We start from the raw sequence: 27,594 nt of genomic DNA on the forward strand, positions 1-27,594 counted from the left end.
TACATATACTCTCTGCAAATTTGTTGTTTCTTTTCTATATTTACTTCTCATTCTCATTAACACACATTTAAGATTATATCAATATGGTAAGCCAGGCAGACCAAGTAGTACCTGGAAAGTCCTTCAAAGACTTTTGCACAGAAAAAAATTAACTTAGTATTTTCACTTTAGCTTAGATGCTTGTGCATTCTGACTTCATCTGTACCTATTCATTGCTTACAAAGCCCAGTTCCTGCTCTGTATTTTTTGATGATCTGACATTTTAATAGGGCAGGAATGAATTCAATAAGTTTTTGAAAGATCTTGCTATTTTCATTTCTGCATAAAAGTGTTTGAAGGACTTTCCAGGTCAGTTTTGAAATTTTGTCTGTATTGGTTGCATTTGACTCCTGTGAGAGCAGCTGAAATCTATTCATTAAAAATGAATAAATCAGAAAGTCATCAATAGCCAGGAGTGTGTGTGGTGGGTGTGTGTGTGTATGCACATATATAACAAGCAGAAGCTGTTTACAACATGTTCAAGGTCCTCTTCTGTTTTGTTTACTGTTCAGGCTTTTCACAGGAACCTTTTTGTGGCAGTCTTGGCAGCAAGTCATGCAGTTAGGAACAGCACACTTGTAAAACCACAAGTTAAACTGTGTGGAAGGCAGCAGTTTCCAGTAGCAGTTAAAGCCATGCCCCAGCTCCAGGCCGGATCACCAGGCACCCCAACCACCCTGTGCTCCCCTGGATGCCAAAAGCAGCCAGCAGCTGGTGCAGCTCTGTTGGTTTCATGGCCAGCTTGTGGCTTGAGCACAGGGCCACGCTGGCAGGGCAGACTGAGACCCTCAGCTCAGTCATGAGCAGCGGGAGAAGCTGAACCATGCATTTAAAAGCAAAATGTGGAGCACAGTAAAGCTGCAAGCACAGGCACATATCAAAATAGCTACAGTAGGTAGCTACCTGCCTTGCTCCATGGGAAAAGGCAGGGCCTTCAGTCTTGCCAGCAGAGCCTTGCTGCTGCAGAGCTTGATCTTGTTGCATCCAGGCACTGCCGCGCTGCTCGTGCCCTCTGGCTACATCCTGTTTTCTTTGCATTTGCCAACAGGGTGAGTAATGCCAGCGACTGACAGGGCAGCTGGCATCAAGTGTGCTGTGCTGGCTTTTCATCTCTAATTACTCCCTTACACTGGCCTGTCTAGCTGTTAAATTATCTGTCATGAGCATGTCCGAGTATAGTCAGTCACGGGCCTTGTGCTATCCTTGACTTTTCCTTTGTGGGGCAAAAATTCTGCCTAAGATGGGTAGATAGTTATCTTTCAGGGGGCTGATTTTCTTTTCTCTCATATTTACTTGTGCTGGAGACAGCTGGGCACACAGAGCTGGGTGCTGAGATTGTAGGTGCTATTCCTGCTATATTGCAAAGGTGTATTCATAATTATGAGAGAGAAAAAGAGAAAGGTTTTACAGTCTTTCCCAAGGATGCTTTGAATCCTGGCATTTTTTTAATCTCTCCTGGGAATTCTTTATACAGTGACATGCAGATCTACACATACTAACCTAACTGAAAGTGTAACTACAGAGTATTTGCCCTTGGCTGGAATGGACGTCATGCTATATCCCTCCTTCTAGTCAGTGCAATAGCATGTAGCTGGCATGCTATTTCCTGTGTGTGGGCTTGTGCCCTGGAGACTCTGGCCTTTACTGTGGGTGATCCTTGCTCTCTTTCCCCTACTAGGTGCATGGGAAATGCATGTGCAAGCACAACACCGCAGGGTCCCACTGCCAGCACTGTGCCCCGCTCTACAACGACCAGCCTTGGCAGGCTGCCGACGGCAAAACCGGAGCCCCCAAAGAGTGTCAGTGTAAGTAGCCAGCAGGAACCGTGTCTCCAGATCCTCTGCCAGAGGGAAAAGCTTCCTCCATGTGTGCCTGTCTCCCGTGTGTCCAAGAGGCAGCACATCCCGGGGTGGGGGGGAGGTGCTTTCTGAGCAGCTCAGTGAGTGAAGAGCCACTGCCACGGCCCTGCCCAGCACCCACCACACATTTGTGTGGCAGGGACAGCCCTGTTTACACAGCCCCTCACTTGGAAATCCTCATGAAACCATGATGTCTGTTGGTTTGGCCTTTCTCTGGGACCCAAGTGCATCTCCTGAGGATGAGGTCTGCTGCTGTGGGCAGACTACAGCCTGCCAGGGTAGCTTGGAGGTGACAAGGGGCCAGATTTGTCCTCTCCATGGACACCACTGACAAGCTCCTGTGCAGGAGCTATGACTTTCTGTTGCTGAATGTGGGCTCTGCTCACCCCTGGGCACTGAGTGTGGGAGCAGCCATTGAGGGTGGGCTCTAGAGGTTTGAAGATCAGTTTTGCAGTGCCAGGGAGGACACTTAGGGTGAGTGCTGGAGGCAGGGGAATCCTAAGGAGGATGCTTGTCCTCTCTCACACACCTCTCCTCCACCTGCCTTTTTCCTCCATCAGCTGCAGGGAACATCCTGACAGCACTCTCATGGCAGATGTTGTATAGGGCAGTGCTGATTTCGAAGACTGGGAGGGAAGGACCCTTCCTCAGCAGGACCAATGAATGTGGATCTCTCTTCTAGCCTGACTACCTGTGGCTGTCCTTGTAGTGGAAAACCTGTATTGGAAACAGAAGATTTAAAGAAAATACTCTGTCTTAAATATTATCTCCAGAGGTTGGAAAGTGTGGATGAAAATGTAGTGATACTTCATGTATTTGAATGAGTAACAGGTCAAGTCCTCATTCCAAAACACAGTTTGAGTTTTTGTATCTCTTTTCCATAAATCAGCATCTTTCACTGCCTTAATGTATCTTTCTGTTACCTTTGGGTTTGCCTCAGCATGCAAGTGTAATGGGCATGCTGACACTTGTCATTTTGACATGGATGCGTGGCTGGCGTCGGGCAATCGCAGTGGCGGCGTCTGTGACAACTGTCAGCACAACACGGAGGGACAGCACTGCCAGCGCTGCAAGCTGGGCTTCTACCGCGACCTCAGGAAGCCCTTCTCTGCCCCAGACGCCTGCAAACGTAAGTCAGTAGTGACCTTGTACTTCTCCAGTGGGAAAGTGTCAAACGAAAGGTGACATCATCTTGCCCTTCCTTGGAGCAATCTTCTTGCTTCAGTGAAGGACAGGGAGCTCTTTGAATCCTCTTTGTGATACTACTTGCAAAGAGCAGTGGTGATATTTGCAGGGTGAAAGTTTGCAGATGCTGTCGACAAATTTGTCCCAAGAATCCCTCTAGCCTGAGGGCAGGGGAAGAGAGATGATTCATTTACTTTCTCCTACTGCTATTTTTGGAGAGGAAAAGCTGCATCTTGTTTTCATGTTCTCCTTGTTTGGTGATTGTTGTAACCTCAGAATCAGGTTCCTCAGCCAGCAGGGGTGCAGCTGACAAATAGCATCGCCCACCAGTTCGTGTTCGCAGCAGCAGCAGGTGGGTATGGAAGGACAGGCAGGAAAACAAGTTAAGTGATATTCCAGAAGGTGGGACACTGAGGAGGCAAGACTAAAAGCAATGATTCAGGCACATGTGAAATTAAATCTTTCCCAAGGAAAGAAGCAATCCAAAAGCCACACTCCCCAGGGGCCACTGTGAGGATGGTGACTCACCATGGGGGGACTCCAGATCCCCAAATTACGCTGACAACATTATACTGGCCAGCTAAATTTGGGGTGCAGGCGTGCCCTTCTCCCTGAGCCTACAGCCGGCTTCACCGCATTTCTCCTCGCTGACTCACTTACTATGAGGGGGACCTTCACAAGTGACAGAAAGAAATCCAGCTGACACCCTGCCTGTGTCTTTTGAGGAGACTGAGCACATCTCTCCCCTCTCAAGGAGAAGTACCTGCATGTAAAGGAAGAGAGAACCCTCCTGTGGTGGGGAGCTGCACCCCAGGCGGGGAGGGTGTGTGAGGTTTCAGTTTGTTCTTTGAGTCTGGTGGGGAACATCTGCTTTTGTCCTGCTCCCTTGCTGCATATTATCCTCGTGAGATTCCCGGCAGCCCCACCAGTCTGTTGCAGAGGTGCTCCTCCTCTCCACCTTTCGCTCATTGCAAGGAGGGGCAGCAACAGATGACCTGCCTGTTTTACCACCCTGGTTCTCTTTATGGAAACGGAATTGACCACAGTTCTCAATTGCTTGTGTAAATAATTACTTCACTGCTGCAGAATGTACACAATAATTTTTTTTTAAACAGTGAATTTAATTACTTTAAAAAGTTCCATTACCTACTTGTATTCATCAAAGTTCTGAGTCTCCTCTGTAACATCAGATACTTTCCCTTCTTAATTATTGCCAGAACTTAGGCAATGAACTTTCGGAATTTCATTAGGAAAAAAACAAGTTTAAGTCTTGCATTTAGACCCAAAGCAGAAGCTATATGTTTTTTTCTAACTCATGGATTCATCCTTGCTAATTAAAACAAGAACAAATAGTATTAACTGACTGCTGGTAGATAGTGCAGGACTGAAGACTGAAATAACTGCTGCATGGCACCCTCAAGCTCTGAAACATCATTATACTGTGGTTCTGGTACCTTTGCTAGGGTTGTAATTCCTGATATTCTTTATATGCCAGCTCCCTTCAGGGAAGAATATGCACTCTTCTGAGGCCATTGAAGACAAGTGAAGCTTTGGAACTGGGTTGGGTGTGGTTTTCTGATGTGTAAAAACACCGGTGTTCACTTTGGAAGCAGTAAAGATGGCTTCTATCTCCTTTGTCACCTCATTCAGTCCATTGGGAGGATGGAGTTTCACGAGGGACTCATTGTAGGCTTGTCCTTGTGCCAGAATGCCCAGTCCATAATCTGTGGCTGTTTGCAGGGGGGTCCAAGAGGAAGTCAAGTGGCACCTCCTGGGCTGGCCAGCATAGAGCCTCCTTCCTTGCAAAGCCAGATGGAAACAAGAGGTCTCAGGACATATTGCTGCAAAGCAGCCCCAGCTCAGAGGGAAGCCTGCCAACCCTGTGCACGTGCCTGTGTGCAGGTTAGACCATTGCTAATGAAGTCAGGCAGTGCATCACATCATTAACTATGTCTTAGCCAAATTCTAGGGTTCTTGATTAAAAAGTTTCTCCCTGCCTTTATGAGTCAGAGGAAGCTGTGGATATTTGATCATTAATGGGTATTTTTGTTGACATATGCCAGTGCTTGGTTCTCTTGGCTTTCTGCATTAATCTCTGAATCACTGGCCCATGGCATTCCACTTTCCACATTTAAAAAAAAATTGTGCCTCCATTACTCTTTAATGCAACAATCCAGCTTTATGGACCACTAGATATTCATGAACTACGGTGTTTAAATGCCAAAGATAACATATATTTAACAAGAACTGTAAGATACTCTTGAGTATAGTGAGAAAAAATTTACATTATTTACCTTCTGCATTAAGTACATCTACTTCATGACACTTTTTTTTTCCTGCATTTATGAATTGCAGAGCATGATACTCCCTCAAGTATCTGAGGAAGACAACTTTTCCTAGCACAAACTGAATTCCACAAATATAAGGATTATCTGAATGCTTTCCTTTCGGAGACCCTGTTACTACAGACTCACAGATGATTTCTCTCTGGGCTTTTCAAACCCTCACAAATGCACTCCTCCCTAAGACCCCTTCACCTCTTCACTTCTGGTCTCCTGCTGCTGAGAATGCTCCCTGCACCCAGGGACCCAGCGTCTCAAGGGGGAGATAGCAGCTGCAGGGCTGTAGAAAATGACTAATGACTGTTAAATTAAATTGTATAAGATCAATTACAGCCTATGCCTGGAACATTTCCAAGGACCATGCCGTGGTCTGCAATAATAAGGGACATGCATGGAGCTCTATTATTCTTTCTTGGGAAGGCCATGGCATTGCCTGCTTGTTTTTGGCTCAAGACACCATTTTTATTCAATCACTGAAAATTTAAAAATACCTAGGTTAAAGTAAATAAAGGAGTTGTTAAGCCGTAATCTTTAAGGATACTTTAAAGATTCTTGCAGGCAAAGAGTGTATATAATATTTGTTCAGGAGTAGGTGTGTACCTGATAAAATGAAACATTCTGCTGTTTAAAACACCAATCTGATGACTCTTTCCCCCCACCATACCTATGAGTCCTTTTCTTTCCATCCTCGTGAGTTTTTAAGACTCAGCTACGGTACAATTGCAGACAATAAAATCGAGTTTTATAATTGCCAAGTTTATTTTGCTTTTCAACTGTAGGGTTTTGAGGGTAAATATTTGTAATTTCCAAAGGTTAGCTGGTAGCTGAGGAAACCACAACAGTATCACCAATCCAGGGCAGGGAAATCCATTTCTGCTGTCATCCGACTCGCTGATTTTCCATCCCAGCCATGCAATGCCAGGACAGGCAGCTGTTAATTCATAATCTGCATGGAAGTCACATGCAGACTCCTGCTATGTAGTACTGGCTGGTAAATTGGCATTTTTAGCAATGCTGCTTACAAATCAAAAAGCAAAAGGAGCAAGCTTGTGGAAGCCTTCTCTTGATCCAAGGCTGGGGCCCAGCCATTCCTTCCCTCACAGCTACTTTTCGTGCTGCTCAGCTGCTCCTCTCACCTTCCTGGATGTGGATCTCCTACTGCTAGTGCTACAGTGAGGTGCAGATTGTGTGGAAGGAGGAAAATGGGATCTAAACCCAGCAAAGCACAGCTGTCCATGAGGGACCAATAGCTCCAGCTTTCAAACATTGGATAATCAGTCCTGCAATCTTTTCCCTCCTGCCCTTGCCATAGTATGGAAGCACTCCATAACCATAACTCCAAAATTTCCCACCCAAACCATTCAGATTAATGCCCTTTAGTGTCATCCTGGGCCTTCACCCAAAATCCAAGAGTAGAAACCTTCAATTTGCCCGCCACCATTGGAAAGCAGATTGACACCTTGGTGGCTCATTGAGGAGCAGCCAGGAAGAATGGAATTAATGGAAGTGGATATGCAGGCCTGTTAGAAATTACCAGCCTTTACAACACGTCTCTTTGTGGCTTTTATTAAAATGTACAGCCAACTACATTCTCATTTTTAGTTGTCTTTTAGATAGCCTATGAGTTTCCTGCTCTTTTTCATAACAGCTTTTGTAAATTTAATATTCATGCTTCACCATAGGGTTGCTACTGATGTTAAATTTTATATTAGAAATAAAAAAGTGTGTAAAAGAATTGTCTAAAACATAAAAGCTCCAACCCCATTGGGGTTATATGTAAAATTCAGCTGAAACCTGACCAAAACAGGACCAAATCTCTGGCTGAGCAGTGGGTTTATCTCATTAACTGGAGGGGAATAGAAGAGCCTTAAGTGCCTGATATTTCCCCTGAAGGGCCTGAGGAATGCCAGAAATACCCTCCTGATCTAGTAGGAAAAGAGAGCATTTGGCTATATGTATCAGGTGTAAAACACTTCACAGACTTCAGGAGAAAGGTATGCAAGTCTCAGTGCACGCTGTTGAAAACTATGCTATTAAAGGTACCAGAGTTCACTGCCTGCAGCTACTTACACAGTTTGTGGAGAGGCTTTCTAATCTTTTAATTTTATATAATTATATTTGTTTGCGAGTGGGAAGGGTGGGGAAAATTTGGGGATTACTTTGGCAAAGATGTTGGAATCGTAGTCGCCTCTAAGTTAACTGCCAATACTAATCTATCCTTTAATATTTTGAAACTATACTCTGGGTATGTCAGATTCCTGAAACCACAAAAATGTTGTTGGAGCAAAATTAAATGTAAGTGTGTAGCAATACGTATTTTAAGAGAAAGAAATATGTTGCCTGTAGTGGCTTTCCTGCTCTATTGCCTTCACAGTTGCAAAATAGAAAGATTGGTATTAGAATTTAGTGAAAGTATTCCCTACAGGTATAATTTTCTCAGGAAACTCAATTTTATGTAAATGAAGCTTTGGGCAAAGGTCTCTCAGCAGGGAATTTTTTGCTGTAATGTGTAAGGCTGACTGTACCACGTCCTGGTCAGAGAACCAAACCCTGGGGCAAGAAGAGCACAAGCAAACCAGTTACTGATTCTGTGGGCCACAGCATCGCCTGCTGACCTGGCCACACAGCCAGAGGTTTGGCTTATGCTTAAAAATATATTTCTGTTCTTTGAAAACATTAACATCTTTGGGGGACAGTAACCTTGTAACAGACATAAATTATGTTTATGTAAAAAAAGCCCCTAAGGAGTAGGTAAGGAAGACTTCACACCACCACATGCACCACAGCACGCTTCTAGTGCATTTTTCTGATGCAGGGGGCTGTGAGGGACAAAAGAGAGCAGCTGACATTTCTGATGTGCGCTCTGCAAACCTGTGTCCTGGAGAATACGCAAAAGCCTATCTCTGAGCTGTCAGTTTCCTCATTCTTCTTTCCTAATGTTTTTAATTGATGGTTTTAAAAATCAGACACAGACAGAGGGGTACTTTTTGCTCAGCCTTCACTTTAATTAAAATGACTGTTCTGAGGGGTTTTTTAACCTCCTGGATGCAAGACAGTTGTTATTACTTTAAAAAGCAATTATGCTCTGATTCATTTTAGCAATGAAGCACCCGCAGCTGCTTAAACATCACAGTGAGGCAGGCACATCCCTGGGTGCTTGGCCGGATTAGAATCCAGATGCTGCAAGAAAAGTAATAAAGGCCTGTTTGGCAAAACATAACACGACATCAGTGTAGGTTGACTAATTAAAAACTAGCTCACAAAAGTTAAAATTCTACAGATTCCAAAGGGAGACTTTGCTCAGATTTCTCTGGGTGAGGGATAAAAAGCCCAGAAACCCCAGAGGTGTCCCTAGGCAGAGAGGTGGTTTTGCAGGCATCTCCTGCGCCTTTGCGAAGCAGAGGTTGTGCGCTCACAGCTGCTCTGTCCCTCACGGTGTCCCTCTGCTGCAGCTTGCTCCTGCCACCCCGTGGGATCGGCCGTGCTCCCCCTGGGCCCCCGCACCTTCTGTGACCCCAGCAGCGGTGACTGCCCCTGCAAGCCCGGCGTGGCAGGGCCCCGCTGTGACCACTGCCTCCCCGGCTACTGGGGCTTCGGTGCCTACGGCTGCCGCCCCTGCGACTGCGCCCGCAGCTGCGACCCCCACACCGGTGACTGCCACAGCAGCAGGTGAGTTGGGGGGTCTCACCATACCTCACCACACCTCTGTATCTCAGTGCCAGGGAAGGCTCTGTTTACACGTGGCAAGCAGGCTGAAAAGTATCCATTGTGTAAAATCCTTGGGGTTTGGTATGGGTAAGGAGCGGGGATAGAGTGGGAGCTGAGGCTGGTGCTAATGTATCGAGTGTTTTCCATAACCTTCACAGTCGTTTCCTCTCCACAAGCAAATGTGGGCCTCAGGGACATCTGAGTGAGAGAAGACAAAAGGCTTAATTTTGCTATTGTAACTCAGCTTATGTTGACTGTGGCTTGGAGTCAAGCTCTGACTTTTAGAAAACAGCACATTTTAATAATACCCCACTCTCCAAATCTGACATGTTGCTTTTTTTACCAAACTGAAGACATTTGTGGTATATTAATCCCTATTATGTATTTTAAACCCAAAATGGATCCATGATCCTCTCAGACAACACTCAACCCGTTCACCTTCCAAAACTGCCTCTTGCATTTACCGTCATCAAGACACACAGTCACATCGTGTCTGGAGGATGGGCTGCTAGTGGCCCTCCTTTCCACTGGCTCCTGGAAGAAAGCTAATCATCTTCCTTTCCCCCCAACAGCTCAGATGTGACCTGGCACAATGAAGCACCTCCTTTCCAGGCAGTGCTCAATGAGAGCGAGCCCACCTGGGGCTGGGAGGATGAGCAGGGCTTCTCAGCACTCCGGCACTCTGGTAGGACTGCGGCTTTGTACGTGTTCCACCTGCCCAATCCCTCCCGCCAGCAGCCACTGCAGACCTCGTCTTCTGCACTGACTTGTAGTTAGCACCCTGGCAGTTGCAGGGGGGAAGAGACATTCCCCCACTAACATGTGGAGGAATGTTCTTGTGACAACCTCCTTCCCCTCCAAGAGCCAGAGGAGCCTTATGGCTCATCCCATCAATGCAAGCTTGTGCAAACCCATTAGGCAGATGCTCCATGCAGCTGGGAACACCTGTACCCAGCATTTAGGTGTTGTAAGGCAAGAATTTGCAGTTCCAGCTCTGAATTTCAAGGCAGAATGCCCTCACATTTTACTTGACCATCATGTTTTAAAGGTATCCTTATATTCCCTAAAACTCAACAAACCAGCAACTTTATTTAAAGGGTGGGGTTTGCCACTTCAGTGGCAGGCAATTAAGGGATTTCTAACTCAGAATTTATTTCCCCGATACCCACAACAGTTTTGGCATCACTTGCAGCTTATGATGCAATTTGAGATGGTCTAGCATGCAGCTGGAGAAGTCATTTTCCTCCTGTGTTCCCAGCCTGTGGGAGGTGGGTGCTACATGAAGGCTGGTGCAAGGCAGGCTGGCCCCGTGGGGCAGCATCAAGCTGTCCTCCCTTGTAGCTGCTGCATGCAAGCAGGCAATCGTCATTTCCTCCATTTTCAGAGAGCGGCTTGATAACATCTTGAAGATACAATAATTGAGTTAATTGAGGGGAAAGCTCCATCATTTGTCTAGGAGATTTCATTTTAAACGTAAATAAGTATATCATGTTATTCTTTGTTCTAAGATCACGAAGTCATTAATCTGCCTTAACCTCTGCAACGTTTCCTTTTAAATTTTTGTCTGGTACATTACGGTGTGGAAAATACCAGAGGGAAAGATACGCATGTTATTTGCATCCCAAGGCAAAATAATAAGGCCTTTGTTTTCCTTCTCTTCTTATTGTAAACAAGGAGTAATTGCCCTTGGACTAAGAGTCTGTATTCGCTCTCAATCTCAAAACAGTTGCAAATTCCTTTTTTTTGCAGGAGGCTTGTGGACCATTTGAAAAACCTCTGGCAGTTCCCAGTCTCTGCCTGCAAATGCTCCTGTCTTAAGAGCACAATTCACAGCCATTTGCTTCCTTCTTTTTCCCCAGGTAAATGCGAATGTAAAGAGCAAGTTTTAGGGAATCCCAAGGTCTTCTGCGGGATGAAGTACACCTATGGTGAGTTGTGGGTGAGGGGGCTGTAAAGGGAGGTGCTACAAGTCAGTGCTAAAGTGTATATAAAACACGAGAGGTGCTGTGTGTGCACCACTCCATCCTGGCAAACCCACAGGATACTCTTGTCTAAAGGCAGATCATCAACCAACCTTTATAGCTATCATGATTCCAAGTCAAGGTGGGTGAAGCATCTTGTTCTGTTACCCCTCTGTCTTGCTATCAAGCAAAACACCCTTTTACAAAAATCATGGGAAAACAAGAGCTGGAAGTGTCCTTGGGAGGTTGTTTAGGTCCAAGACGGACTATAAACCACTCTTACCAAAAATGGGTCACTGAAACTCTGTCTGTAGACAAGGTGCCCTAATTGGAATCTAGAACTGGCTGTATCTGAGTGATCTGAGACTGAAAGTAAGGAGGGACCATGATCACCACTCCATGGATGAAATAATTCCAGCAGCTACTGGGAATCTTCCCCTGTCAACAAAGTTCAGCTGTTGCAATGGGATGATGTATGTGTCTAGGTGTCTCTTAGATATAAATGAATGAGAAGAGGCACTTTGTGTCAAGTTGTCACAAGACTTCCCTGGTGTATGCCAATGAACTTCATACTGTGGCAGAGCAAGGAATGCTCTGTGCAGCACTCCCTTCCTTTGCAAGAAATCTCTTGCAGGGGTCTCTTGCACCTGTTTCATCTCACACTGAAGTTGAAAATGCACAGAGAGATAGCCCATACCTCTGCAGGCTGCAGAGCAGCCCACAAGTGGAGTTCAAGGGGCTGCCAGTTGTTGAAATGTATCCCTGGCTTAGTGATATTAGGAAAAAATTTGATTCTGCTCTGTTTTGCTTCCCAGCCACAATAGTAACCGTGTTTAATCTTGGAAAAGATAAGAAACTGAAAGGAAAAAAAAAGTCACAAAATCTCCAAGTTCATAAATCTTATCTAAAGTGCACTCAGGCTTCCCCTCCTTTCATCAGTCAACATGTGAAGGTGTCAGCTAAACTAGAGAGACAGATGAATTAGGGGGCTCATCATGAGCTCCAGGAGGCCACACTGTGAGAGGCTTCCCAAAGTGAGTGCTGAATAAAGCACCACTGTATGGGGATACCAGTACAGGTGGGGTGGAGGAGCTGAGCCCTGAACCTCCACCATGCAGGGGCTCAGCAGTGGAATGTCAGGTGGTAGAAATGTGCCTGTGGGTATGGTGAGCTCAAAGTACTCCCTGAATTGTCCCAGTCCCCACCAATGTCTCACTCTTCTCCACTGAGTTCGGATTTGGCCATTCTGCAAAGCAGCAGGACTGCCACCAGGGTGGGATGAGGCTGAGGCCAGCAAAGCCTCCAGGTCCATCCCTAAATCAAATTGATTTCCAAAAGTGCTAAGGAACACAAAAGGTTTGCTGAGCTCTGGGGGGAAATGGGACCTCATGCCCTCATGGCAGTTCCAGGGGCCGTGGCCAAAACAACTGACAGCATTTCTGCCCATGGGTGTGGGGATGTATGTGCTCCCCAGTGCCTGCTCTGATCCTGGGCTCCCCAGCAAGGAGCACTGGGCTAACTCCACTGTGGCAAAGCAACTGTCCTCACTGCTTCATCCAGACACCAGCACTAGACCAGGGAAAAAAAGAGAACCCTGTAAATTGTCTGTATATTCCTGGTTTTGAACTCCTGTGTTCCCAGTGATCAAGACAAAGATCTTATCAGCTCATGACAAGGGCTCCCATGCAGAAGTCAGTGTGAAGATCAAGAAAGTCTTGAAATCTACAAAGCTGAAGATCCTCCGGGGCAAGAGGACACTCTACCCTGAATCCTGGACTAACAGAGGCTGTACTTGTCCCATTCTCAATCCTGGTAAGTTTGAGTCCCTGAACAGTATATCCCCACCACATATACACAGATTTCCTTCCTGCACCTCTGTCCCCTCATACCAGTGAGCTGAGATTGCAGCCCAGTGCTGATTAAAAATTATTGGCTGTTACACCACTTGGATTCCAACAGCAATCCCCATCAAATTGAAATTTCACAGAGAAAAACTTGGTTCATCCTATGGACTTTGAAACATACAGTTCACTTTATGTAGCACAGCAACAGGCTTTCAGTTTTACCAGTCTCTGTTCCCAGAGGAAGGGAGGTGCACATCACGCCCCAACTGCATGATATATCTTTCAAAACTAAAGCTAATTTGAATCCATAAAAACACATTTAAATCTAATTTGAGTTGTGATACTGCACTAAAGTTCTAATCTAAACTCAAGGGAAGATTTCTCTTTGTAAGTAACACAACTTTACATCTTCAAGATTTGGAGGAAATTTTCATATGCAGTGAGGAGAGAGCTCCACGGTTTCTTCCCATCTTCTTTCACTGAAATGGAGTATAACCAGTGGTGGCTAAACTGGGCATGCAGTCTCCAGTATGGACAAGGACATGCAGATTCAGGGGTTTCTTCCACAGAGCAAAACTGAGCTCCAGCTGACACACCTCTCTTTAGTACTCCAAGATAAATGAGCAGCTACCAGCTTATTCAGATAAAGGGCTTTCTTTCCACAAGGTGTATACACCTCTGGGAAATTGGCAATGGAAGCGTTGATGTAGGTGCTGAGAGGTCCCTTTCATGTGCAGCACTAGGAAGGAGGGGGTACAGGGCTGTCTGTGAGGCTGGGTTGTGCAGAAAGGTTATTCACTGATGAGGTGTTTGCAGTCTTCTTTCATGTCCACAGGAGTGACTGTCTGGTTTCCAAGGCAAGCACAGCTGTAGCTAGGAAGTCTTGTCAGGTGCAAAGGTCAGATGAACCAGCAGCATTAGGCAGGGCTCTACTGTTTAAGTGCAGTAAGACTTTGGATATTGCTGGAACACCATAAATCACTAATCAAATAGCTATAGCTGTTTTATTTTTCCATATGCAATGAAAACACAATCAAGAAAGCCCAGATGCAGCTGCCTTAGTATGAACCTGAAGGAATGCAATGGAAGCTGTCCAAAGCTGAGCCTGCAGGGTAGCCTCACACCTGAGACCCAGCTTTGCCACTCGACTAACATCAGAGGTGCTTCGCTGATTTTCCCCAACTGATGAAAAGACAGCATTAATCACAGAACCAATGGAGGTCTCTTAGATAACAGCAGAAAGGTGGAGATGCAACTGTCTTTAGTTACAGTCCAGGTGTCTGACACATCAGGTGCAACTCCCTTGTTACTTCCTTGCCAGCTCTCATGATTAATGCTGTGAAACTTGGTATTGTTTTGAAATGCAGCTGCTGGTCCCATGAGTATAAATTAGTCTCAGCCTTCATGTTGAAGAGAAGTCATGAAATTTGTTGCCAATAGGAAACTTGAAAACATCCGTTGAGTGAATCTCTGAGATTCAATAATGTCAAAGAGGGAAAAAAGGATCCCAGATTTTTTTTTAATTCATTATTTTCTTTAGCTACCACATTCACTTCTGAGTGGCTTGCAATAAAATATCAGCAGATTCAACCCTCTGTGACAGTAAGAGCTTATGGCCTACAGGTGAATAAACCATAACCAGATGGATGAAAAGGCAAGCTGACATAAAACAATTTTCTGACATACAGCTATAATGAAAATCACATCTTCAAAAACCTAGAGGAGATCAAAGATAAACATAAAAGTAAGGCAGATGTGTTTTTATACTATTTTACAGAACTAAAGGGATACCGAAAGTAGAGTAGGCTCTTGAAGATTCTGACAAGAAAAAAAAACTCCAAGCATTTATCAAATCTCTGTGGGCTATTTTCAGATGAAAAACATGCTTAAGTTCCTACAAGGGGAACCCTTTCACCACGCTTGCACACCTTCTGCTCCACACATGCACAGAGGCAGATTCTGCTTCTGGGGAGACACTGAGCTGCAAGATTTAAACCTTGTTTTCAAGGTAAGAGGAGCCCATCCCTTCCACAGCTCTGCCAAACAGTCACAGAGGCAGAGAGCAGCCTGCCAGGGCAAACTGCACAGCCTCAAGTCCTGGCTTGTGGCATCTCAGTCATTTGATTCATTTTAATTTTACAGTTCTGTAGCATCAGGCTGAAAATCTAGAAAGCCCTACACAGTCAGCAACCATGGCAATATTTGCTTGCTCTCTGAGTGTGCATACCACATTTCTGTCTCGAGGAAAATAAATCTAGGAACCCTTGAAAAGTGATGTTTGTAACAGTAAGATTGACTTGGCCAAAATTAATGCCTTGTGAAGGACAATGCTGCCACACAAGTATGCTGTGTTTAATTGGCAGAAGAGAGGATGTGCATGCCCAAAAACTCGGATAAAGTAGAAAGCGAATTGTATTGCTTGACCTCTGACTTTGGGAGGTACCCTCCCTTTATTCTGGACTGCAAAATGAAAACCCAAGACAGCACAAGCTGCAGCCAGGATGGAGCAGGATGACTGAGAGCACCAGGGAAGGCCCATCTCCCATTCCTGGCTTGCACCAGCGCATTGTGCTCCCCTGACTGGTGCAAGAAGGAGTGGGTACAGGAGGAGTCCAATGCTGGCTATATCCTAAATGTGCTGCAGTGGGATGCTGACTCTGGCAGGGAGCTTCTCCTGCCATGAAAGGGATTATCCTCCTTATTATCCCCATTTATGGCACATTTGTGGCCCATTTAGGCTCTTTGGATCTGTGGCAGTGTTTCTTTAGCTAATTCAAGCCAAAGGCTTTGCTCTATCTCCCTGTTTATCATTAGTTACCCGGTTCCAAGCACTCTTTTGAGTTGTGTCCTGAGGGTCAAGCACAGACCTGGATGCCTGAGGAAAGACCTGCAGCAGGGCACTACAGGGACACACTCCAGACCTTTCTATCTGTTTCTGGACAACCAGTCAGACCTTCTTGTCAGACCCTGCTGTCATGTCTCCAAAACATCTGGCAGAGGCAGAAATTAGCAGGTTTTTTTCAGTGTGACAGCCACTCCTTCAGGCTCTTTTAGGGTACTGGTGCCAGCACATTTAGTGTTGCCTCTCACTGGGGTCTGGCATGCCTTTGCCTCCAAGGGGCCGCTGGCCACTCCAAGCAAGATAGCAAGCACTGGACTATCCTGCACTGTTCCATTCCTTGAATTTGCTGAACTGATTTCCAGGCCCAGATTTATTCAGGGAGGAGGCAGATGGCTGCCAAATGAAGGTAATAGCAATTCCCAGAAAAGGTATAAAAACTTGCAGTGCTGCCCCCAGAGTTCAGCTTTCATTTATATGTAGAAACAAACAAAATCACGTTTTGGGTGCTGCATCTCACTGACAGGAAGCCACAGGGGTCGTTTTGCCATAGATACAGATGAAGCTATAGATATACAGATATATGTGAGAGTCAATATATATAAATATTTCTTTGTGTAAGTGCTTTTTTACATGGGACTAGATATCCAGGCTGACTTTGCAGCTCAATAGGCCTCTTAAGCATGGTACTGTGCAGTCTCTGACCGCTTTGCTGGTTTGCAGGCTTGGAGTATCTTGTGGCAGGACATGAGGACGTCCGAACAGGCAGACTCATTGTCAACATGAAAAGTTTTGTCCATCAGTGGAAGTCGGCTCTTGGAAGAAAGGTCTTGGAGATTTTGAAAAGAGACTGCAACTAGTGGTGTGCAACTGCCAATGGCATTTCTTTATGCACAAAATGCAACAGCCCCCACAGAGCGAAGACCTCTAGCATGAAAACTGGAATGTAAGAAAATAGTGCCAACACACATGTAGTGAGGCATTCAGAGTTGTAGGCACTGTCTAATTTAACTCTTTCTGGCCAATGTTCTTTCACTTGCCTATAGCTTCCTTGTCAGGGCCTCACCCTGAGCCCTGCTTATCGTAATGTTGAGGGAAACATAAGGAAAGGTGGTGGATTCTTGTCTCGCTCCAGTGCAATGTTGGAGCAACTCCCATGAAGCCACTGCTCACCCAAGACTAAATTGCCATCCTAGAAGAGCTACTGCTGAGAAGCAAAACACTGCCAGTACTACTAGTGTGGATCCTGAGTGACTTCCAGGGGCTCCCAGAGGATGCTGTGGGGAAGGCAGTGGCCACAGCAGTGGGTAGGTGCTGGCACCAGCGTAGCAGTGAGAACCACTCTTTAGAAACACCCCCTTGCAGGTTAGGAGCTGGCACCCGTCAAAGAGAATTGGGTGCCACTTGATTGTAACCTGTTTGCCCTGCTGAAGGTTTCAGGGGCTAGATTCTCTGCTGATGCTGTTGAGGAGAGAGCTGCTGGAGTGAATTGAATCCCTCTGCCTTGGCACAGGGGGGATGCAGGGCAGAGGCCAGCTCTCCGCCCACTGCTTGGCTGCAGAGAAGAGCCAGCTGCAGAGGGTGCAGCGTCTCTGAGCTTGAAGTGTTAAAAAATGAACCTAGCCCTAGTGTAAATATTTCATTGTATAAAGCACTTTACTACCTGCCACTTCACGGTGCGGGAAGTCTAATTGTGTTGGGGAAAGAAGAATTTGAAGGTGGCACGTGAAAAAAACTCCCTGAAACAGGAGCACTCCTGAAGACCCCCCGCAATTGGACAGCGTTAACAGTATAAAGGGAATGGCCAGCCTGGCACTGGCCACTCAGAATATCTGAGGATGCAATCTGAAAGATAGAGTATTTGCACTGAAGTCCCAGCTTCAGACCAGCACTTGGACCCCGTGGGCAGGACTCCAGCAAGACTTTGCAAATAGAGCAAGGAAAAGAGACTTTGAGATAAAAATGCAGTTTGCCGGAGGAGAAAATCTCTGACTGCAGGAAAAGGAGTGGATGCAGAGAATGGAAAGGACTTGCATTCACATATCACAACCCAGCGATTCATGGTGGGCCTGGAGTTTATTTTATTTTTATGTTAGTATTTAAAACTGAACATTTTATTTGTTTTCTTCTGTGTTATTGTTTGCAATATATACAGCCATTATACTTCCTCATTAACACCAGTATGAAATATAGCACAGTTTACTGCAGTTTTCAGCACTAAAATATATATTTTCTGTAAAGCATCTTTAAACCACATTTCATAGAGTGTATTTTGTTCATGAGTGTGAGGGGAAAGAAGACATACAACACCAGAAAAGTCACTGGTCTATCAATCCACTTTACGTATGTATTTTTTCTTTCAAGGTCCTGTGGACTCACAAAAAAAAAAAGATACTATTTTGGTAATTTGTTTTTGTATCTCATGTATGTAATAAATATAATATGATTTCAACATCTTCTCCTGTTACTGTTGTTGCCAATGGCAGCAGGGTCTTCATGCCTGCACTAAAGAGCACAAGCAAAGATTGCACTGGGTGAGGAGAAGCTGCCATGGGGGATATTTTCCTCTCTGGTTGGGAGATAAAATGCAACATGTGGTAGAAAGAGAGGTAGCATGGATGGCTCAAAAAAATCCCATTTCACCTCTAGTTTTGGGAAGCTTATAAGCTCTTCATATAAGAAGGGGAACTGTACCTAAATATTTTCAAAGCTGACCAGATCCTTGCCTCCACACAGGCTTGAAGGCTGAGGTGCAGAGCAGGTACTTATAAGAAGCAAGAAATAAGGTTTGTTCCCTACCTTTGAAGCTACTAAGGGGAAACAAAAAGCTGTGGGAAACAAATGCTGTAGCAAAAGGTCTACAAAAACACTGCAGAGTGAAGTCAAGCATCAGAAATTAGTGGCCAGGGGGTCAAGACATAATCCACAGTGTGGGCAGCAGCTCCCTGGGTGGGTGGTTAATCAGTGACTACGGCAGCACCCATCTCCCTGCTGGAGGAGACTGAAGGGACAGGCTCTCCTATGAGGCCCTCAGTGACCAAGAGCCTCCAATAGCTCTGTTTTGATTTGAAACTGTGTGTTTACCTGCTTGACATATTTTTACCTTCATTCTATTTTAATGCCACTAAAAATACATTGGCAATGGCTAGTTGATTCATGTGACCTTGTGGAAGCTGGAGGGTGTGATCCCACTGTCCCAGCCAGCTTGAGCACTGTAGGAAACCAGGATGGCTTTGTCGGCAGTGCTGCTTATGCATCTTGTCTGACTCCTGTCCTGGCCTTGGAGGAGGGCACTGATGGTTTTATGAAGGAAAAGGGTTAACTTCTGTGGGGCAAATCTGCCCATGAGAAACTTCTGTCAGAGGATTTTGGCTGGAAGAAGTGTCCCACTACCAGGAGCAGGTGAGCTGGATATCAAAGAATCACAGAATCGGTTGGGTTGGAAAAAACCTCTGATATCATTGAATTCAAGCTTTGACCAATCACCAGCTGATTAGCTAGACCATGGCTCTAAGTGCCATGTCCACATGTTTCTTGAACACCTCCAGGGATGGTGACTCCACCAGCTCCCTGAGCAGTCCATTACAGTGTTTAATATCCTTCCTATGAAGGAATTCATCCTGATGTCCAACCTGAACCTGGCACAGCTTGAGACTATGTCCTCTTGTCTTGTCTTGTCTCCTTTCAGGTGGCTGTAGAGAGAGAGGTCTCTGAGCTTCCTTCTCTCCAGGCTGAACAATCAAGCTCCCTTAGCCATTTCTCACAGGACTTACCCTCTAGACCTTTGCTCTATCCCTCTATTCACATGAGATCACAAGATGGCCAGCCAGGCCCTCCTTAGCAGGAAAAGCTGCTTTGGACACTAAGTCTTTGCAGCTCAGTGAGTTAATGGAAGCAGCCTGCCTGATTTATCTGTTTACTCCCCTCTGTTATGTGACTGAGAAGAGGATGTCTGGCTCTGCCCACCTGAAGAGCAGATACATTGCTTGATGATTCCAGGAGCAGCAATGCCTTGACCAATCCTTCTGTGTGACAAAAATCAGTGGCAGGAAAACCAACCCAGTCATAATCAAAGTTAGGGGTCTTTTCTTCCAGAATTGCCCCACTGATACAGGCAAAGCTGGCAGCTGAGGCCAGGCTGCCTTTTCTGGATCATTCTGCTCCTGTCAAGAGGTGAGTGCTGGATTTTCAGGAACTAAAGATGGGAATTTCCACAGTTCTCCCTAGAGATGTCCTTATGCCTTACCGGCACCAAAAGAACAACTACCTCTCTGCTACTGAAGGAAGCATGGTGGAGTCTTCCTTTCTCCAAGGCTGGAGGCCAGATGTAAGCAGTGGCCAGGGATCAGTGATAGGGGCTAAGCTGCCTGCCAGAGCCCCTGTGCTCCTGGTTGTCTGTCAGCACTGCAGGAGTGAGTCATGTTGGTAACCTGTGCTCGGCTGGAGGAGGTAAGGCAGGTGTGTTGGAACCAGCTGCCACCACAACACTGACCCTGGCTATGAGGGCAATACAGCCCCTCCAGCACAGCAGCATCCAAACCTGTGTTCCTCCAAGGCATTCACAGGACACCTCTTTCACTCCTTCTGGTGGACATGAGCACTCCACTCTCTGGCTCATGAACTCTCAGCAGATGCTTTGGCACAGAGAAGGGAACACCTGGCTCCAGCTGGATTTCAATGACTCCTTGCACTCTCCAAGGCAAATCCTGTGCCATAAGTATTGTCAGGAACAGGCACTAAGCTGCTGTGGCTTTCTCCACTGTCCTCTGCCACCACTGCTACCTGTAGAAGAAAGCAGAATAAACCACACAGATCTGTCCATTAGTTCTCAATGACCTGAAGCTGGGTTCTTAGAGGAGGCTGTACTCAGAGACATGCCCCATCCTTCCCCAGAGAAGTGGCCTTACACCAGTACCTGGAAGCAGGGTGAGACTCCGCAGCTGTGCAGGACCTTGTGATGGGTGCCTCTGCCCAGCCCATTCATCAGGAAGCAGGAGGTGATTGGGTGAAACATCTGTTTTTATTCAGTTAAAGGCCATTTTTCTCTTTGGATCACCTCAACAGAGGTGATGCAAAAAGCCTACAGCTCTGAGTGTCAGGAGGGCCAGCAGAGAAGCCACCTTCAGGCCCAGCAACATCCATCCCTGCAGCAGCAACTGGCCAGGGATGTCCAGCTGCATGGCCACCTCTCCTAGGGAGTGCTGCTGATGGGAGCCTCCTCATCCCAGATCAAGCCTTGTTGGGCTACAGAAGTGCTGTGCCCTCCTGCCCTGGTGAGAGGCTGCAGAGGACTCAGAGCTGTGCTGCCTGCATGTGCACGGGGCCTGTCCAGTCAGTGATTGCTCACCTCTGAGGAATGCAATCTTCCAGTTACAGTGGAAAATTACAGGCATGTTTAATATAGTTGCTCCAGCAGGCTAAATCTTCTGGGATATGACCGTGTTGCTGAAAATGACTGAACATCTGGGACTACAGGCCTGCCTAAATGGAAATCTGGGCTGGTATGGGTAAACATAACAATTCAGGAACAAATAGCTGCTGTGTACTTTTTTTTTAATCTTTATTTTTAGTTATCGTATTGACTTCATATCAACACAGGATAGAATAAACATCTCAAAAATGTCCGGTGGCTGCTGCCTCAGCATCCACAGGAGCTCTCTCTCTGATAAGGCTGGAGAGGATCAGCTGTCTGTGGGCCTTCTGGGCTGATGTGTTCATTTTTTGATGATGGTGTTTCCAAAGCATGCTCTTACCCAGGGGTCACAGCTTCTTGCCTCTCTATTCCCACAGTTCAGCACAGAAACTTCACGAATGGCTTGTATTGCTCCAAGGGAAGGCAGTGATGCCTCAGCAAGGCTCAAATGCTGGGAAATACACTATATATGGGAAACTTGTAAGCATACTGAAAATGTTATCATGGCCAAGAGGCCAATGTGTTACAGCAGGCATTAGGAGAGCCACTCTCTGTGTCTAGCTCATCTCCTAACTTCTCCATCACTTTAAGGGGTCCTTTGGAGCAAAAATAATGCTGGGTTGCTTGATGTATCACTGATGTGATGTGATGTATCACTGGTGTGATGCACTCACAGGTACACTTAAGCCCAACCATGTCCTGTAGCCCAGAAAAATGTCATCATGCTCAAGCTTTGTTGCAATGCCATGTGAAGTTCTAGGTATCTCCAAGTACTACCTGGACGTTTTCTGGGCTGTAGAAGATACATAAAAACAGTTTGCCAGACTGCTGAAAGGTCTAGGGGGATTGTAAGCATGGATGAAGGTGTTTATGTGCATCCCCATGCTCATTTCTTCATTTCCCAGAGGATACTCTCCCTGCCCATGTCTCTGAGCTCCCCCTGACCAAGCAGGTTACTCACACTGATGTAATTTCTTTCTTTGACCTCTTGTCTCAGACTTATACAGAGAAATTAAATACAGTTATTTAGCACAGAACATGGCTTTTAAGCCATCTGGAAATGAGGGCTGGCAAAAGGCCTTCAGATCTGTATACAAATTTCTGAGAAGAATAAAGTTGGTTCCTAATGCAAACATTAATGAAATTTCCCTGAACTGAGTTGCTGTGGACATGGATATGCACCCCTTCTAGCAGGTGCAAAATGCAGCCCAGCTCCAGGCTCAGAGCACATGCCAAGGTACATAAACAGGTGAAAAAATATCAAAACCAAACAACCATCCATTAGGCTGGCATTAACCTGGAAGAAAGGGTATTCCTCACTGCATTTCCTGTAGCAAATTCACACACAATCTCTTCCTGGATTAGTAGAAGACATTTCTCACATTATTACCTCAAGGTGTATACATTTAAAAAATATGTTTGCTCTCTGTCTCTGCTGTTCATCAGAGCTTTCCTTCATTTGCATCAGGTGCAACTTGCATCTGGACCTCAAGCATTTGTGAAGCCTCTGTGTGGTCAAATCTGCTGCATAATCTCTGCTTGGGCTTTATCTGAGTAACACCTGTAGGAGATCAGAAAACATTATTTCAGATACACAAACAAGAAGAGATTCACCTCACCTAGTGTGAGGTGCTGGTGGCACATGGTAGTCAGGACAGGATCCCGCGATCACCCCAGGATTGCAGAAGAGACCCTGGAGACCCTGAGAGGTCATTACAGCTGCAAGGGCAGCCCTGCTGGGGCAGGAAGATGCACAGGTACTTGTACAGCTTGAGGAGCATCAACCAGGTGTTCTTGGCATAGAAGCAGGGGATTAAACTAATGCTTAAGGGAAGTTAAAAAGAACAGAGGTCCAAGCAGGGACACTGTCACCTCTGCAGCTGTGGGCTGTGACAAGGGACCCCAGCCACTGGAGACAAGGAAGCCTCAGCATTTGCCCCTTTCTGGGCATGGCTGCCTGGACCTGATCAGCCTCTTTCCCTAGAGAGCTACAAGAGGCCATTCCTTGATCTGCAGAGCAGGTCCTCGAGAAGGCCCCCAGAGCTGCTGGTGTGGCTGGAGCAGGGAGGTCGATTCAAGGGAGTCTGAATAAGGTTACAGCAACACATGCAGCTTGCAGTTGCCTAAGGAGGTTGAAAATGCTCATGTGGAGCTGTGTGTGCAAAATAAACGTGCCCAGAGCCAGCCTGCAACACAAGCAACCCCGGTCTGTGCCATCAAACACCTCTAACACAGACATTTTGGGAGGGATGCTGCCCCTGGGCAGCCCCCAGCCAGGGGGTCAGGAGGGGATGAAGTGGTGCAGGGCTGTGCCAGGAGCCAAGCTGACAGCTCTCGGTACAGATTCCCACCTGCCAGAGCCCGGCGAAGCTGCAGAAATCCGTGTCATTTATTCGCATGCCTGTACCTCCGCAGAAGCAGCACATCCTGCCTGCCCCGTGACTTGGCCCTGGCCGCAGCCAACATCTACAAAGGCAGGAGGAAAAAAACAACAACAAGAAAACAGAAGCCAAGTTACGCGGCAGAGGGGGAATAAAAATATTTCCCCGGTGGCGGCGGGTGACCGGCAGAAACCCCGAAAAGCCCTGTAAATACAATGCACTGCGGACAATCAGCGCGGGCCCGGCGCTGCGCGGAGCGGCCCCGGCGGCAGCGCTCCAGGGAGCGGGGACGGCGGCGGTGCCTGTGGGACGGGCCAGCACTCCCAGTCCTGCTCGGGGACATAAACAGGACGCCCCACCTCTGGCTGATAGCGATCAGCTGGACAAGGCAGAAGAGGGAAGAGGCCGGGGCCCCGCCGCGCCCCGGTCACCTCTGAAATGACAAAGCATTATTGCAAATGACAAAATGCAAGCAGCGCTGCAAAGAGCTTCCACAGAGACGGGCAAGAGGAGGAGACGATCCCTGGTGCTTCTGCCGCAGACCGCAGCGGGGTCTGCTCCCTTGCCTGTTCTCCATTCTGGTGACCATCCGACACATTAAAGGCAGTAACGACGGAATTCTTCTGAGCAAAAAGCACTTATAATTGGATAATGGCCACGGAGCATCAGTAGGTGGGTTGCCTAAAGCCTGAAGAAAACCATGAGAATTTTTTTTTTCCACCCACAGCACTATTATGAAGCTGACAAGGTCCCGCTCTCTGCAATTCCCATTAATTTTACTGCCTGACCTTCAAGATTTATGACAGCTTTGTCTGGCATTCATGGGGCAGACAGGTATTGTTACATGCCGACGTAACCCAGGTAGCAGCCACGGGTTGTTCTCCACAAATGACTGCACTCCAGTCAGCTTTGGAAAACTCCCCACTTTTGTACAGGGGAATACTACATAAATGAGAATCACTTTAAATTCCAGTCTCCCTTTCCACCCTCAGGGAAATACAACACATGCCAGAAAACAGAAATCACTGCTCATCCTGTATTCAAACAGCAGGCAAGCTTAAATCCTCAGAAATCCTTGAATACCCAGCAGATGATGACATACGCTGAAGCCATACCATACCTGTTGTTTAAACCCTCTGTGACTTGAAAAAATCAAATACACTGCAGTTATACTAGCCAGGGGCAAAGGAGGAGTGACTAGCTGGCATCCTTGTTCTTTTCCTTCCAGGACTTTGATTTCTCTAGCAGAGTCTTTTTTTATCCTCTATGTAACCACCAAAATAGAGAGAAATCAAAAAGAACAAAAATAGCAACAGTACAAGAAAAAAAACACCATCAGGGGTTCCTGTTCACAAGGCTATCCTGGCATTCATCTGGGGCTGTTGACATATTTAATAATCATCCAGTCTCTGCCAGCTGGATGCCAGCTTCAAACTTGAGCCCACAACTGTGATAACTTCTTGCTTCATGTTACAATTCATGCACTGATATTTTTTCCTGCAGTGTGTTAGCAGTGCAGCTTATTCTGAGGAGCAGCTTATCTGAAGGCATCCTGAAAAACAGACATACATGGGTAGTCTCCAAGTTTCCCTCACCTGGGGAAGCAAGGATTTTGCTTCCATGTTATGTTAAGGAAGGTTTTAGGTTTTTTTCTGTGTGAATTTTAGCAAAGAAAGCCTATAGCTTTGCTGCAAAAGAATATGAGTGTTACCATCATTTTAGTACAATTTCTGTAATGTTATAAATGTTTCTTCATTAAAATGAAGAAACATTTTTATTTTAATTATCTGTAATCCACAGAGATACGTGTCTTCCCAATTTCCCCTCTCAAATTGGTGCAGAATTGCACTCTGTTGGTGGATGCTGGTGTTGGGTTATACTAAGTGCTGTCCAAAGAAGTTTTCTCCCAAAAGACTGCAGTGTGTGAGGGCTTCTAGAAAACTAGAGTTTAGGGGAAAAGTGTTGTCCTCTTTGTCTTCTTTTTGTTTTCTTTCCCTGGCATTACTTGGGAGCAGTGTGGAGCTGGGCCCTGATGGCTGGCAGTGCTCACATGGTAATACCACCACACCTCCCACTCTCCACAGTCCTGACAGAGGCTTTGCAGCCCATGCCCTCTACCAGCAGGCCCCTGTCAAGCAGTAGATGCCCCAGGGTGGAGGCAGAAGCCACTGTGTGGCTGCAGGAGCCCCAGTCCCAGGAAACACGTACTAGCTCACAGCCTGCTGGTGACAGCTTAGCTGCTGTGGAACAAGCCTGCTGAGAACCAATAATACATGGCACCTCAAACTCTCTGCTTTGAATCCACCCACCTTCCCATCCCTGGAAGTGCTCAGGGTTCAGGTTGGATGGCACTGTGAGCAACCTGGTGTAGTGGGAAGTGCCCCTGCTCGTGGCAGAGGGGTTGCAATCAAATGCTCTTTAAGGTCCCTTCTAACTCCAAACCATTGTGATTCTGTTTTCCAGCACATGTGAAAGCTGTCACAAAGCATAAAATGAGGCTTTGGAGCCCACCAAAGGCCACTTCTAATAGGCTTGGGGCAGGAGGAGATCCCTTGGTGATTGTGCAGAGCCAGTAAAGGTCACAGTCTGCAAACCAGAGGTGCTACAGACCTCACTAGCTGCAACCAAGTGGGTTTATCCCAGTGACTCACAAGATGCTAAGTACCACTTCCACTGCAATTTTCTCCCTGCCACTCACTGATTAAACACTATTTTAATAATAAGCCATAAAGATTACTGACCCTTTCTTTCTCTTACCGTTAAGGAAACGCTCAACTGGTCAATTATATTAAGCATCACAAAACTAAAAAAAAATTAGATTCCTGTTAAGGGATCTGCTGTTTTGCCTTTTATAAACTGAGAAACAACCTTCAGGTATCAGTTCCCAGCCAACACAACATTTGCATGTGTTATAATTAGATATTGGTTTTGTTGCTGCTCAAGGCTGCAGTTATGGCGTTTTCCATTGCAAACCCACTTGAGCTGTGGGACTTGGCCAAGGATTCTGACCTTTTCTCATCAATGAAATCCAAGTTATTTTTGAGAGAGCTGGTGCCTCCACATACTTTTTTCCCCTTCATGCTGCCATGCATCCATGATAACTATATTAAGCAGAGAGGGAAATAATAACAGTGACCTATTAGAGCATACACTGGGAAGGACTATTTTTTAAAAATGCAAATGGTACACAATAAAATCCATTTTGACTCTGTATCACATTGTGTGACAAGAGAGTGAACAAACAGAGATAAGCTACTGTTCTGAGTAAACAGACACAAAATAACACAGTTAATAAAATTTTTCCTTGACTTTGCCTCCCTCACATTCACAGCCTTGGAGCCCTCCAGTATCTTTAGCTGCTGATATGCTGGCTGCTGTGCTCAGTGTGACAGTGAATTCCAGATCCCTGTGCCCTGCCTGTCCCTCCAACCCTCTCTGCCCTGGGAAGGTCCTTCCTGGCACTGGCTTCTGTCACATCCTTCATGCAGGCGCAGCACAGAGGGCCCTAGGGCTGCTTTTCTCCCCCGTTCACATTTTGGGGCATCCTTGTGTGGACAGCAGCTGTGCTGGGAGAACCTCCTTGCAAGCAGCAGGGGCTGCTGGCTGCCATGGTTCTTGGTGCAAGGGCAGTACTGGTACTGAGGGTGAGCACAGGGAGCTTCTCCAAACAAGTGACTGCACAGGGACAGAGACAGAAAAGGAGGTGAAGTGACAATAATGTTCAAATGGAACTGAGATGGTTTCTGCAGGCAGAAATGTCTCCACTATGCATGAGTACTCTGCATGGGCTCTGTGAGCTTCTCAGAAGAAAGCATCTAAAAATATCCTTTTACAAAGAGAAATGGCAAACATTAGTTGGTGGCAAGGAAAAATCTGAATGAAGACGTCAAATATGGCAAAAAACCTGAAAGTGGGCAAAGGCAACCACCCAAAATAATAATAACCACCTCAAATAACCTATCAGGACATGGTAGTCAAGGGCTTGAAAGAGCTGAATATCCATAAGTCTTGTTTTCTTTTCCA

The 27,594-nt window shown here is 46.2% G+C and overlaps 1 protein-coding gene and 1 long non-coding RNA gene across 3 annotated transcripts in view; one reads left to right on the forward strand and one right to left on the reverse strand.

Annotated features, from left to right (window-relative positions):
* Positions 1 to 18,229, forward strand: part of LOC131572813 (netrin-4-like) — a 47,030-nt gene extending 28,801 nt beyond the window's left edge. For both annotated transcript variants that reach the window (XM_058826189.1, XM_058826190.1), the window contains exons 4-10: positions 1,718 to 1,844; positions 2,839 to 3,027; positions 8,878 to 9,094; positions 9,706 to 9,818; positions 10,993 to 11,061; positions 12,736 to 12,906; positions 16,501 to 18,229. In XM_058826189.1, the coding sequence (XP_058682172.1) occupies positions 1,718 to 1,844; positions 2,839 to 3,027; positions 8,878 to 9,094; positions 9,706 to 9,818; positions 10,993 to 11,061; positions 12,736 to 12,906; positions 16,501 to 16,637 (1,023 nt within the window). In that variant the 3' untranslated portion in view covers positions 16,638 to 18,229. The remainder of the gene's footprint in view (positions 1 to 1,717; positions 1,845 to 2,838; positions 3,028 to 8,877; positions 9,095 to 9,705; positions 9,819 to 10,992; positions 11,062 to 12,735; positions 12,907 to 16,500) is intronic.
* Positions 18,230 to 20,705: 2,476 nt separating this feature from the next.
* On the reverse strand, positions 20,706 to 23,800 carry LOC131572871 (uncharacterized). Its single transcript, XR_009276067.1, has 3 exons — positions 23,542 to 23,800; positions 22,581 to 22,751; positions 20,706 to 21,653 (listed from the first exon to the last, which is right to left on the reverse strand). It is a non-coding gene; the product is annotated as an uncharacterized LOC131572871 (long non-coding RNA).
* Positions 23,801 to 27,594: the final 3,794 nt, after the last annotated feature.

This window comes from Poecile atricapillus, chromosome Z, assembly GCF_030490865.1.
Source record: "Poecile atricapillus isolate bPoeAtr1 chromosome Z, bPoeAtr1.hap1, whole genome shotgun sequence".
Classification (NCBI taxonomy): Eukaryota; Metazoa; Chordata; class Aves; order Passeriformes; family Paridae; genus Poecile; species Poecile atricapillus.